Source organism: Anser anser (assembly GCF_964211835.1).
Source record: "Anser anser genome assembly, chromosome: 5".
NCBI classification, from domain to species: Eukaryota; Metazoa; Chordata; class Aves; order Anseriformes; family Anatidae; genus Anser; species Anser anser.
Window position 1 is genome coordinate 13,058,980 of NC_139725.1, and position 14,871 is coordinate 13,073,850.

A 14,871-nucleotide genomic window follows, 5' to 3' on the forward strand; every position below is an offset into this window, starting at 1 on the left:
CACTCCCTAATGTTATGCTCACATTATGACAATCTAGGGTAGTCAAGTCTTTCATCCAACTTTACTGTTACCAAACAAAACAGCCAGTGTTTCACCTGAGCCTTTCTATTTAATTTTTGAATTTTGATTACTAGCAAAAGCATCTTCACAGAAAATATTACAGAAAGAGTAAACCAAGTACAATAAAGAACGTGTTTTGTTATGTCTGGTTTTCTTTATTGCCATCCCTCAAAAAATGTTTTTGACCGACTGAACTGATAAAGACAAGGGTGAAAACTGACAAAAGCAAAAAAAAATAGGATTAGTTCTCCTTTCCTTGAGTGTGTCAATATAAATAGAAGGCAAGCTTCAGATTTTCTGTTTAGGTACATCAGAAGTTTAGTTTTTGATACTGATCAAAAAACATCCTTGGACTATTTGTTAGTTCTCTGATAGTAAAAATAACTTGAAAATCAACCTGACTTGTCTCAAATATATGGTGATGATCACGTTTACTGACTTCTATTGATACAAATAAGCCTGTTCCTTAAAGAAAAAAAAAGGTTTCTGGTGAGCTTTCTGGTGTTGACTTCCTTTGCTTTTCCTGGGTAGTATATCATCTAGGGCTACATGTGTTTTGTTACTATTGGATTCAGAAGTGTTGCAGCGATTTCCTTTCCTTTTTTCCCAAGACAACGTAGTGTATCTAGTAACTTTTTAAATGAGGTCCTAAAGTTATGGCTTCATAAGCATGTAGGAACTGAAAGTGTCAGTCCAGGCTATTGTAATATAGTCCCGTAAGTGCGTCTTTAAGGTACTGGAAATAGACTCACTCTGAGTGTTAGTGCAATGTTAGTCTTGGTGTTTCTGTTGCCTTGAAAAAGCAAATGTATTAGAATCTGATGTGTGGATTTGATTCTTTATGGCACTTTCTACAGTTTCTTTTGTCTGTGTATTTGCTGATCCTTTTGGAACTGTGCATACGAGAAGGGACTGTTTTATATTGTGAAACATATTGGATATTGAACAAACTTAATATGCTCAGAACTTGTTTATTCATGCAATCTTGTTGTTTAGGTTCTAAGCTGGAAAACTTAGTTTTGTAGTTCCTTTTTTTTTTTCTTTTGGGGTTCATGTTTGTAAAAAAAAAAATATGAGTTAAAAGCAGGTTTGTTTTCTAAGTGACTGCCCAGCTGACAGTGGCCATTTGTGAAGTGAGCGTATGATAGAGAAGGGCCCAAATGCTCCCATGCTGCTTAAAGCAGAACACTGATGCTGACTTTTAAAGGAGACAGTTTCAAGAGCAAGTAAGCAGGTTAAATATCATAAACAGCAGTAAAATCTTAAATGGTGCAAGGCTGTCAGGGAGGAGGGAGATTAGTAATTTCTCATTGGATTAAATTTGATTACTGGATAGGTCAGGAGGGCCAGTGTCAGGGTGGGAGGTGTAGTGTCTATAACCTGCCCTCTGTGCCGGAGGAGGATGCATGGAGGGGCAGAAACTGGGATGGATCAGAGGCTACAAATGATGTCAAATTTGGGAGCTGGCTTTTTTCTCGTCCCCCTCTTCTGTTGTATTTCAGGTGTGTTGGTATTCTTTTTTTTGCAATAACTCATTTGAGTGCCTGAAGGGGTAGCATTGTTGGATATGTCAGAGTTACTAACTCCTTCGTTTCTCTTCCATGCTTTCTCCTCCTGCAAGGAGCGGAAGGTACTTCATCTTCTGCTGTCTTCGCTTCTTAGCACTTTTAAGTTATTTGTTGATTTCTAGCATTGTGGCAAGTTTGTCTTTTGAATATTTATTTCACCCTTTATTTATATATTAAACTGTAAATGAACTGGTAGTGTATGCTACAACACTTCAGGTTGTATCTGCTATGGTGATGTTTTTGTTTAATTTTGGGTTTTATTGTTTTTATTTTTTAAAAACTTACTAATTTTGTGTTATTTTTCTCCTGTTTTTGTAGGTTTTCATAGAGCTGAATCACATTAAAAAGTGCAATACTGTGCGAGGAGTCTTTGTCCTGGAGGAATTTGGTAATTACATTATTTTGATATTAGGTCTGTACTCACATGGCAGTAACTCAAATTTCCAATCTTCAGATTCAGAGTTACACTGCAGTTTCAGAAATAGAAGAAGAATGTAGATTGCACTTAGAAGTTGCCTAACAGGGAGATGAGTGACAATGTAAAAATTTGTGTGTTGATTTTCATCATATTAAGATTTGTGGCCTAGGTATTCTTTGTTAATAGACAAAGAAGATGTTCTGAGTTTTGTGAAGCAAACAAAACAGCAGTTAATCTTTGATCTGTATAAGATTTTTCTTTGGTATGTTCCTTTTTCTGATTCTGGGAAATCGTCTTTTTTAAGCAAGACTTGCAGTTGATCTTTCTCAATACTGTGCTTTCATTACAAAAAAAGCATTGCTAAAAGTTTCTCCTTCACTTTGTGTGGAGTTTAATTTTTGGTTTAGATCATCTTTTGTAAGGTTGCACATTAGACTGTGTGTGGCTTTTGTTTCAGAGCATAACTAGCAAAGAGTGGTAAAGATTAAGGATAGTAGAGAATTTGTGTCATTTAGGCGAGTTATTGCCATTATCTATAATCTGCCTACAGTCTAGTTTGGGGAAAGTTCTGGGTTTCTATTCAGTGTTAGTGTCAGTCAGTCTATACTTACATAGTGGTCCGAAAAAAAGAAAGAGTGACTTTAGATGCAGCTCTCCATAATAATTATCCATACATACGCTTCTCTTGAAATACTCCCCAGACCTTTATTGATTTATTCTTCCACCTATCTGCGATACAATTTACAGTTTTGCATACTTTGGCTGTTAATCAAAATCTGTATTTGGAGCTCTGTTTACCAAGACTGATTGTTCTTTGGTGCTGTGAATAGAAGGTTCTTACTGATGGATTCTCTCTTACGATGTAAAAGAAATTTAGTGTGAGAGTGCTGGAATTAATGTCTTCATCCTGAATAATGTGTTGTCTCCTTTTGGTGATACAAAATTATAAGGTATTCAAATTATAAAACCTTTCTGACAATTAATGTTTGCTTGTTTTTTGCCATAAATGAATCTAATCTCACAGAATTTTGGAATTTCAAACTGTGAACAGTTTTTCCCCTTGTCTGAAAATGTGCATGGTTCAAATGATCAGATTAATGAATTTAAGCACTAGAAAATTTTCTGATAGTTTAAATGATTGATGATGTCTGCATTATATGGTTGCATATTCCTTTAGTATCATGTTTTTACCCTAATGGACATGATTGATTTTACTTTTGATAGAAGCTGCTTAAGGTGGTAAAACTTTATTGATGGATTTTACAATTACGAGAGTTCAGAAGCCATAAAATTAGCTCAAACCATGGCTTCAGCTTTTCCAAGAAAAGAGATTGGATCAGAAATGAATCTCGGGTCATTTTTGGAGACCCAAAGTTCTATCTTAACTCTAAGTGTTCTTTAAAATTTATTTAAATTGCACAAGAAGAAAGACAGTGTTTGTTTTAGGTATTCCCAATCAACTTCTGTTGATGACTCTGTGATACAACTTCTAGCCCCTAAATAATAACCATAAGGAAAAAAAAAACGTTGTTTTACAGAAAAATTAAGGAGCTACTGTAAAATCTAGATATATGATAAGGAACTTATGGAAGGGTATTTTTCAGAAGTAAGAGAAACAAAATTGGGAGGTGGATGCTACAAGCAAAAGCTGAAAAATAACTTATAAAATAAAAATACCCTACTCCCAGAATAGAGGTCACAGACAAGAACCATTTTAAAGATACTAAATGAGATTTACAATTTGCCCATCCAGCTAATAAACAGAAGAAAGGAAGACAGATGTTGCAGAAAAGCTAAGCTCTCCTGTAGTGCAGAACTGAGCGATTATCTGAGGGCTGCTCTTTTGATTGTTAAAAGATGAGAAGACGTGTCTGTCTGTCCTGTTCAAAAGAAATCAACATTTTAATTTAAAAGTGAATCGATAGTGTTCACTAAAAGGTTGCATGGCCTTCTTGAAAATGAAGTTATAAAGCTGTGTTTAAACATTGTGAACCTTGCAATGCGATTTCACTATAGAGAGAATATACTGAAGTAGTGCCTTCTCTTAGAAAGGTGGAGTGTGCCAAACATGTACTCCAGTCTGATGGGAAATACTTCAGTGCAGGATTTTATTTTGTTCTGTGAAGTGTAAGTGCTCCAACTGTAGCTATGACACGTCAGGAAATTAAAGGTCAGTCTGTGTAATGCTGGACTTATATGGCAGCATGAAAATTGGAATTGTGATTTCAGAGCAGGGTGCAAAGAGAAGTTCAGGAATTGTTGCCCACAACAGGAAATGGAGATTTAAAGTAGGTGAGGAAATGTGAGGTTCTTCCCTCTGGAATTTGAGTTACTGCTGTGTACTTGTGCTTTACTTTCTTGTGGCCCCTTCACCGCGGCTACTATGAAAACCTTCATTCTCCAGCAGGTAAAGTGATGTCCCCTGAACTCATTCTATGGTAGTGCCATATTTTCATTCACAGGACCAAAGGCTGCAGGATGGTGCTTAATAACATACTCCCTTCATCCACTTAGTTTAACAGCATTAGGAATAAGTTTAAATGTTACAAGAAAAGTACTTCTGCTAATCTCTTAATTTGAGTTTTGGGTGGGGTTGCTTTTTTTTTTTTTTCCCCTTCTGTATTCTGCAGGGGTAGTGCTTTGACTTCTGTGGGTGTAAATCCAAGCCCACTTTTTTATTCTTCCTAACCCAGTCCTTTCAGGGGAATTTTCCACACTGAAAGGACTGTGAAGGAGTACTGTACTTAAAGAAAAGGCAATTTACTGACTGCAAAGTGAGAAAGATGGTACCTTGCCTAGGTGCTCTCCTGTGCCCTCTCTTCCTACTCTCAGTTATGATACGAGACTTTACAGTTTCCCTTCTCTCCTTCCCTTGTGGCCCAAGGTCCTTACAGCTTTCCCTTCCTGCTTTTTGAAGAGTATATGAACAGTTATATGTTATTCAGTGGGCAGTGAGACTTACACAGCTGTAAAAATCCTACCCTATTTGGCTGTGCACCAGCCTCACTCCCACCTTTACCCCCTGGTGACATGGAGTTAATTTGGAACATCTGGTGCCAACGGGTAAGGTAGCTTGGATGTGCACCTCCTTATCTTCCCAACTCTAGTTACTGGTATCACTGGGGCAGTGCAGCCTGGGTGTGCACTTCCCCTGTTTTCAGTCATTAATGTAACAGGCAGTCTTTCCAAGGAAACAGAACTGAAAAATCAAACAAATATTATATTACTTCTTAAAATCATACTCTATACTTTTCACTAGATTTTTTTTCAGGAATGACAATACCACGACATACTAGAATTGGTAGGCACTGGTTTGTACTTTGAGTACCTTCCCAAACCCAGTCTGCACTGCCTACTTTTGGCCCCCTAGAGCGTGATCTGTCTCCCTCTCCAACATTTAGCTGTGTCATATAGTTAAAAAGATGACATCTGCATGGATAGGCTTTGTTGTGGATTTTTCTTAGTTACTCATACTGAACTCATCTGCCTCTGTTTCTTTTCTTGTCATTAGTACGGTGTGTAGTAAATCACTTACCCTTCCTCTATGAACCTGGTATGATTTGGTTTTGCATAATTTCTATAGTACTGCTTCTAAATTTTTTTTTGTTGTGATACAGAAATCCCATGGCAAATTTCAGCTATTCTGGAAGGGAAGTATTCAAAGTTGGTCTTGTTATTACGCTGATCTTAACATTTAAAATTTGCCATTCGTATGTTCTTAAATGTGGTCTTTGTTCTCTCCTGGTGATTTCCCATGGTATCTGTTCACAACAATATTTGTAGACCAAGTGTGAGGTTAAAGGCGCAGTTCGCATGCAGTGCACACTGATGGGATGGTTACAGCTCACTTTTTTACGCATTTCACAGTTAGAGCAAAACACAAATTTTTCTTTAGCTATATTATGTTCTTTAGCTATATTATGTTCTTTCTTACTGTTAGTTTGAGGCAGTGCAAGGGAGCAACATTAAATTTTCTGGATAATAGATTTTTCATCAGTGCCCTAATCCTCTTCTTGTATAAAATCTGGAAAACAAGTCGAGCCTGGTATTTTACGAGGATCTGTAACTGAAATCCATGTTTAATTTTAAGGCAATTTGTTCAAAAGCAAAGAACATTTTCAGTATGTCAAGTTAAAATGAACAAACACACACGTCCTAAACAGGAAAAAGACAATATTGAGAAACTCTTGTGAAATACAGATGGGAAACAGTCTTCCAGTTTAGAAAAAAAAAAAAAAAACTCCCTAATTTCCTTTTTTTTTTTTTCTTCTGGATTTCACTAGGTTACTACCAGAGTGTCAAACAGCTCTTTTGAGATTTGTTATTCAGCAGGGAAGGTTTCAAACATCTAAAGGGTAAAATCTTTGGGAATCAAGTACTGACAAACTCCTATGGAATTGTTGGTTTGTTCCATTGCAGTAGGCATTAATCATATTTTGCCATTAATGTTGCTGGCTAGCAGGAATAAGTATTATTAGAAAAGCCAGAGTCTTTAAGAACCATCAAATATCTATTGTGATTTTCCAAACAGAGACAATGAAATATTTTGCCAACCTGAGTAATTCATTATGACATTACCAGTATCGCCAAGGACATGTAATGTAAGCAAAGAGGAAAGAAAAAGTATCTAGAAGTGAGGGATAGTGAGATGCCCTGTTCCTGCACCTGCTGTCTGTGTGCATCCCTTCCCTTTCCTATGGGAACATTGTGCTATTTCTTTCCCTTTTTCCTCTCGTTTTTTGAACTTTTTGTTTTGTCTCTTGCCCGTCCGGTTTTAGTTCCTGAAACTAAAGAAGTGGTGAGCCACAAGTACAAGACGCCAATGGTGAGTCAACTGTGATGCCTTCTGGTAGTTCTTTAGAGGATATATCTTTATATTATCACATGGAGAAAAGAATTGCATTGAGATTGCAGGATTTGCAATGCTAACACTGCAGTGAAGCACAAGCTTCTCTTATGTTGCCTTCCCTTAATTAAAACCCTTGTGAACTTGTTGATTCTTTTTCCTATGACACCAGAGAATCTCGCAGGTAATGTAGAAAGTGTGGTCTCTTTCAATAAATAGATCAAGCCAAACCAGCTAGCTTGCATCTTTAACTTCAGCACAATATGCTATTGAAACTGTTAAACTGAAGACAGTGCAGAACACAATCCATAATCCACAGAGCAGATGGAAAAGGAAACTAATTCCTGGGCGTAAAATGGTTGCTATCTGAGTTTATGAAAAATTCCATTCTCTTCATGAAAGTAAGCAGTGAGACAAGAGATAATAATCAAGCTTATATGTACTTAGGAGGAGGAAATGGACACCAATGATTATCATCATAACTGAAATTTCTTCAGTTATTTTCTCTGTAGTGTGGTGTATACATTTGGTAATTGCATGGAAGCTGACAGTCCTTCAAGGGGGAAAAAAAGCAAGATATTTGAAGAAGGAAGAAATGTGTTATAAACAATGTTCCTAGAATATATGTAATTTAAGAAGCAGATAGCTGTATTTTTTAACAAGCCAGTTCAATGAAAACGATGATAATTTACAGAAGCATTTTAGCTTGTCCTATAATACAACAAAGCATGCTGTCATACACGTTACCTTTACAAAGATGGTAAATGTAAGCCTCAGTATACAGGACAAGAACTTTTCAGATCACCAGGATAGTCAGTATTAAAACTTGGTTATAGACTGAGTTTGTCTTACGTTCACTGAATTGTGCTGCCAGTTGCATGCTAGACAAGGATTTTCTGTTAAGTAATAGTAGACGTCATCATTTAAAAGCATTATTTGTAAATCTTACTAATGGTATGTGAAAGCCTCTGCTCTAAGACAGTGACAAAAACGTTTGATATTTTTTGTATGAAACATGCAATGTTGGGTGTTGTTTTTTAATATATATATATATATATATTTAAATTAAAAAAAAAATCCCAACTTTTGTTAGCCATGGATTCACTAGGTTTGATTAACGGATAACAGGGATTACCAGTCCTTGTACCTTTGAGCATAAAAAGATTACCATTGTGAATAAGGAGGAATCCTACCATCTCATTGAGTCAAGGTATAGTATTGGATGTTCAGTTTTACAGGTTTTTTTCGTTAGTTTTTTCAACCCCTCCTAGAAAAATGCTTTTAACTTCATGCAACAGGCCAAAAGCAAATATGTAGAATGTTTTTGCTAAAGCACTGGCCAACTTTCTTACTTAGTGTACTAGTCTTAAAAATTATGAGTAGTCATACTATCAAGCAACTAACACTTTTATCCCCAAGGTGTTTTGTTTGTTATAAGGCTTGTCTTCTCTATTTCAGTTAGAAAGTAGCATGAGACACTTATTCCAAATTTTGTTTGTAGCAAGAGTATTTGTCCCATGAAGGCATACAACAGAATACAAAATGTGCAGTGGATTTTATAAAATGCTAAATCATCTGAATTTTGTTATCTCCATTTCTAACTTCTCGTAGGCTCATGAGATCTGTTACTCCGTGCTGTGTCTCTTCTCTTACGTGGCTGCCATTCGTGGGAAAGAGGCAGAAAACAAAAGCAAACCACCTCGGCCAGTTTCCAGTTGATCATGATATTGGGAAGTACCTACCCTTCGGCACACTGACGTGCTGCAGTATTCTCATTTTTACTGCAGTTACTGGATCTCACTTTGCTGTCTTCTATGAGAACTTGATTATTTATGTATGACCCTGCAAGTCTTTCCCCATAGAAAAATCTAAGACTTCATTACTCAGTCTCCTCCTTAATTCATCCTTAACAGAGTTTTTATATGAGCTGTTCATCAGACAATTTTGAGCATCAGCATCCAGCTGTGAGTGACCTACTCTGGCCATTCCTTGGAATTCCCTTTTTCTTAAGGTGGCTAACATAGCCTGAGTTCAGTTGTGTTTTTTTGTTTCTAGTGGTACTTGTTCCAAATTTATCACTTTACAACTGCAGGCTTCTGCTTTCAAATTCTCTCATGTGCACAGTGGAAGCAGTCTGGTCCTGCATGTTGTTTAAATGTAACGTTTTTATTGTTTTCCTTCTGTGTTGTTCATTTGTACCCACCAACATGGAGTTCTTTTCACATAGTTCTTCAAACCCTTTTGGTAGAGATGAACAATTTAGTTACTATAGTCTTAAAATGTCACGTGACAATTGAAGTTTGACTATTAAATTGCTCCGTATGTGGAGATGACTGCTTCTCAAGTGGGAAAAGGAGAGAGAAAGAGAGAGAAAGAAAAACTCTGAAGGTAGTATATTGTGAAAAACCCTGACACCCCATGAATTATGTGGATTTTCAGATGGGAGTTTAGGTAATACTTGTAGACATCTCAGCAGTATAGTTAATAGATACATATTGCACTACTAAAAGCAGTTAATTGCAGGGGGCAGAAAATGGAAATGTAAAATATGAAAACATTATTGGCAGAAGCACATGTCAAACCAATGTAATTCTGGGTTCGTAACTATATCCTATATAAGATATTTCTATAGCAATGTACAGAACATACTCAGAAGCTCAAAGGATTATCCGGTCTCCAAAATTTTTAAGCTATTGCTTTTTTTTCAATCTGTACTTGTATATCAAGGAGTCTCGCAAATACTGGGTTAATGCGTAATGAAACTCCTTCAGTTAAAATTATCCATCACATTCCTTATTTAAAGTAGACTGAACATGAATGTTTCTTGCATCCTGATTTTGTTCTTGAAATGTACTGCACTTGTATGGAAAGCTCTTAGGATGCTGCGAGGAGAGACTGTCTGGAGAAAATAATGTTACATGTAAAATACCTGGAAAAATGCTCTGATGCATACTGATGTATTGTATGTTTTGACGTAGGATTCTGAGTAAATGAACCCAGAAATAACCCTGTTTTGGCTTGGTCAGGGTCTCTACCATTTTGAATGGAATAAACTAGTAATGGGTGAGGAAAAGATGTAAATATTACAGTACCACATCTATTTATAGAAACTGTACAGCTGTCTGAATGTGAAAATAAAATGTCATTCAACCAGCAACTTGTTTTCATCCTCCTGTGCTTTAGCTTTTCTATTCATGCAACTTACTCTGAAATTAATGTAGTTATATACAAAACACAACATACACATACATGAAATAATGAAAAAGAGCAAACCATGTACAGAAAATTACATTTCTTTCCACATCAGCAGTTGAAACTTGTATTTTTGTTGTTATTGTTTTCTTCTATCGTAACATCCATGTAATTTGTATTAAAAAAGTGAAAAACATAGGAATAACATACACATCTGAATTATTGATATATTGTTTGTGGACATGCAAATAGAAGCAAAGTATAAATGATTTTTCATACTTGCCTAGTAAGAAAGCAAAACTAAAATTAACAAACCTTGAATTTAGCTTGTTTTCTTTGATCTTTTGAGACTTTAAGTTTTCTTATGGCAATACTGGAATTTTTAGCAAATGTTGTGTTCTTTATCTTACTATGCTACGAGTTGAAATCCTTTAGTTAAGACTGAAATCATGTTAGACTGCATAAACGTTCCACTAACTGCAATGCTAGGTCCCATTTAGGTAGACAATATTAATTTAAAAATTTTAAATATTATGTTAGCAGGCCTATTGACACACTCAAACCCACTATAAAGAGAAGAATAAGGTTTTAAGTAACAATTGATGCTGTGCATTTAATTGTTATCTGCAGCACCCTTTTTCCCCTGTAAGAGCTGTCTTTGTGTGGAGGTATTTTTGTGTGACTGAAAATCATGAAGTATAATCTTTTGGAGCCGTGCATTATAGACTGATGAAAAACTTCGGTCCCAAGTAAGACTTAGAAGGGCCTTATAAGAAAAACTGCCTCCTGCCCCTTTCAATAGCATTTTTGTTACAGAAAGCTGTGGCTTAACAGTTGCAGAGGTTGCTGTTCACAGGCAAGAATCAGTAACAAACTCTGCAAATGGGCTGACATGGGGGTTTTGGCCTTCAGGTGAGAGCAACTGAAGAAATTCTTGAAATGTATGAAATCTTTCTTGTACTTGATGATGTGTAATTGTGCTTGGCAGGTGTTCTGCTGAGGGAATGTAGCACGTTCATCTGAGATAAAGGCATGCCGTACAGTGTTTTGATTACTAAATACTCATTGCGGTTCTCTGGAAATCTAATACAGCTCTGGAGGTCACATTTAAAACTGGCCTAAGAGTGTAAGTCTTTCAGAACGCAGTCTTCTATCCTTTCCACCTTAGCTTCATCACTCCTAAATGTTGAAAGGTATGTAAACTTTTCTTTGGAGGAAAATAATAATTACAGCAATTTGCATGTGTTTTGTCATGTCCTACTTATTTTGATCCTTAGGTAAGAATTTCTTAGTAGCCATAAGCACTTAGAGGCTTCTAAGCCTTCCAAAATTAAATGGAAGACTGAATATAGGTAGTAATAAATAGTGCAGGAATACTCATGGAACAAAATGTCTTAACCTACCAGTTTTACCACTAGGAGGAGCCCGTGACTTAGCGTTACAATATTTTAAACTGACAACCTTTTTATTTTAACACTTGTGATATTTCCAAGGCTCTTACATAAATAGCAAATACATTAATTATGTGACAAAGACTGATGAACTTGCCTTAAACCTTAAGGCAGTTGCTTGTCCTGAGTTTTCAAAATGACCAGTAACCGTTCTCTGCAAATACTAATGTTTGTGACTGGTCTTCCTGGCAGTTATTCTGGAGTGGATCTTAAGTGGAGCTGGAGTTCCTAATTATCTTTCTTTGGGATTGCAGATCTTCACTGTGTTGTTCCAAAAAGGTGCCTTTGTTTTTGTTTGTAAATGCAGTGTTGATTTCTAACATGAGTAGACCTAAATTTTAAAAGATTAAGGTGACTGTCAGTCAGTGTCACAGTGGTGGTATTTACTAAGTGATGATCACAGGTATCTCTGGAAAAACCGTGAAGTTGAATGTTGAGGAAGGGGTTCATTGCTTCAAGAAAACCACTGTAAAAACTTCCTACACCCTGATTACTAGCTTCAGATATACCTGGCCCTCCTACTTTGACACTTTCACCACAGAAGAGCTTGTAGGATAAAATATAAAATGTTCTTCTGGGCACTCAAAAGCTAAATCGCTAGTAGATGGAAATTATGAAGAATTTAGTTTCCAACTAAAATTCTTAGTGATCAGAGTGGACGGGAAAATGTGGCTATGATTCTAAGCTATCTTAGGAGCCTTTATGTTATAAATATACTAAATATAAAAATATTTCTAGAGCCATGCTACTTATGCCAGAGAAGGGCTTTTGGTTCCCACTGAGTGTATCACTAATAAGGAAGCAATTGCTAATATTGCTTATAAGGAATGGAAGCAAACCAGCCACTCGCCCCTGTGTCATAGACTGTTGTTGTCATTGAATTCAGAACTAAATGAAAATAGAAGCTCAGCTTCATAGAATGGTTTGGGTAGGAAGGGACCTTAAAGATCATCTAATATCTAATTCTCACAGAGAGCAATATTTAGATCCCACTTCCCCTTGATTGCCAAATGGATTGAAGTTAGAAGAAGTTGCCTGTGAAATGAGTTCCTGCTTCTGTGAGAAAAATGGCTTCTGCACTGCAGCAGTGGTATTTAGGAACTCCAAGTCACTGCTCTTAGACAAGCAAAGTTCTGGTGAAAAACATCTCCTAGCTCCTAAAGATGTGGGAATAGAAGCAAGAAGCAGCCACTTTATGCAAAGTGGCCACACAAGGCAATGCCAAAAAGCATCTCACTCTTCCAGAATTCACAATTTTAGCCAGCCTTGCTTCTCACAAGGACAAGACATTTCTGAACAGCTGAGTGGGGTTATTTTTCCTCTGTTACCTGCAATGGCTTTTTGTGCAGCGCTGTCTTATAACGTTCTTATAGGATGTTCAGTGTGAGCAAGAGCTTTGAGTTCCTAAAACTGTTCCTAGTGCTGATATTCAATAAAATAGTAGAAATAAAACAGTAGAAAAATGCTGATGCTTTAAATAATAGTAGTATACGATTGCTCTTTCCAGCACTGTATCCGAAGGTTTGAAAGCTTTACGCTGGTGATGAATGAGGTTTGAGTGCAGGTGAGTACAAGAGAGGACCTCTTTCAGGCAGATTCTCTGCTCAGATATGATAAAAAACAGCTCAACGGTTACACCAAGCTTAGTATAATCGTAAGTTGATTTTTTGTTTAGTTGTGCTTAGTATAATTGTAATTATAATAATTGTAATAAGGTAGTTTTCTGGTTGCATGTGTGCAAAGCTTTGAAACTTCTGAGAAGTAGCAGTTCTAGCACTGACAAATTTTCTTCCAGAACAGCAGTCCTACAAAGAAAGAACCACATATACAACAGCCAAGGGCAAGTAGTGTTGCTTCTATTTACAAGTTACTATAGTGATAAACGTGGTTTAGGAACCTATATAGAAATAGAAATCCCCTTCTCCTAAAATAGCAGTACGTAAAAAGGAACAAACGGTGGCAGGAAAAACACCAAGTAAAGCTCTAAACAGTTGCTTCCTTTAAGTAGATGAAAACTCTGGTTCTGTATTTCCGTTCCTTTTCTTCCACTCTTTTTTGCCTTTTCATTTTCCCTCAATAATGCCAGTGAGCACCTATCTTTATCCACAGCATTCTGGGTGTCAGAGTGGTCTCTCCTACCCTTTTCTTACAGTTTCTCTGCTTTTCTTACACTTTCCCTTCTTGGATTCCTCACTGTTTCCCCACACCTAATTTCTTGGCCTAGACTCACTTCAGCCACTCATTCTCAGTTTCTTATCAGATGTCTCTCTCTGTTTAGTGTTTTATCATCCGTTCTTCTCACCTCTCTGACCATCATGGTGTGTAAATCATGTTCCAGCCTCTGCACAAGCAGTCCGGGCCTATGCTCTCTTGCTCATCTTTCTCTGTCCTCTTCCAACTTCCACTCAGTCTTTTTCCTCTCTCCCATTCTTACCAAGCTCTCTGTCACCCTCCTTTCATCATCTGTCATCCCTCAGCCTCAGTCTGCTCTTACTCCTTTTGCATTAAAATGAAACTGTTTGCAGTGGAGTGCTAAAGAGTGCTATTGAGGGAACAGTGCTATTGAGGGAATTTTCTGCTGATGAGCTACGGCTCCCAGCAGCAGCTTTTCCTTATACGTCTTGGAAACTGTTCAACCATTTCATCTGATATTACAAATAAATTGGTCTAAAACAGAGTTGTAACCTCAAAAACTGTCTAAGTTGTTAACATTTTTTCAGTGATGAGGAGAGAAGTGTCATACATTCTGAACGTAGAAATTTTTGAAGACTTTTCTCTGGTCAAAATCTACTTTTTTTTTTTTTTTTTAAGGCAATGTATACATGAGCCAAAGTAGAAGAAAATCCTGGATTCTTCACTTTTTTATTTTTTCTTCTGATTTTTATGTATGAAAACTAGTGGTAAACAACAAAGTCATATTTGAGAGTTATATTAGTAATTCATCTTTTTTGTGATCATGCTTTAATGGACCTGGTTTACTGGAGCAATTATTATCTGTCATTATGACAGATACCAAGCAAATGCAACCTTCATAAAGGTTAAATTACTTTCATCTACATCCTGACCTAACGTATTTGGGTCCCACAGTCTATACTTCCAAGCAAAACAGTTACAACTACGTATGATTTTCCTAATACTTGTTTTATACACCATAATGAATATAAGATAAAGGTCAGGTGGTTTTCCATGGTGAAGGAAAAAAAGGAGGCACACTTACCACTTATTTTTTCCAACATTTATGCATATAAATTTCCATAATTTTCCCATCAACAGATATTTTATATGGATTAGTCACTTTTTTTTTTGTATCATTCACCTTCTGTAATGCTGTCCCAA

General features: G+C 36.5%; 1 protein-coding gene across 37 annotated transcripts in view; it reads left to right on the top strand.

Annotated features, from left to right (window-relative positions):
- MADD (MAP kinase activating death domain) overlaps positions 1-10,049 on the top strand; it is a 67,941-nt gene extending 57,892 nt beyond the window's left edge. For 26 of the 37 annotated variants that reach the window (XM_083840434.1, XM_083840425.1, XM_083840436.1 and 23 more), the window contains 3 exons: positions 1,947-2,016; positions 6,825-6,871; positions 8,504-10,049. In XM_083840434.1, the coding sequence (XP_083696560.1) occupies positions 1,947-2,016; positions 6,825-6,871; positions 8,504-8,611 (225 nt within the window). In that variant the 3' untranslated portion in view covers positions 8,612-10,049. The remainder of the gene's footprint in view (positions 1-1,946; positions 2,017-6,824; positions 6,872-8,503) is intronic. The other 11 variants (XM_083840415.1, XM_083840417.1, XM_083840418.1 and 8 more) reach the window with 1 other exon arrangement.
- Positions 10,050-14,871: the final 4,822 nt, after the last annotated feature.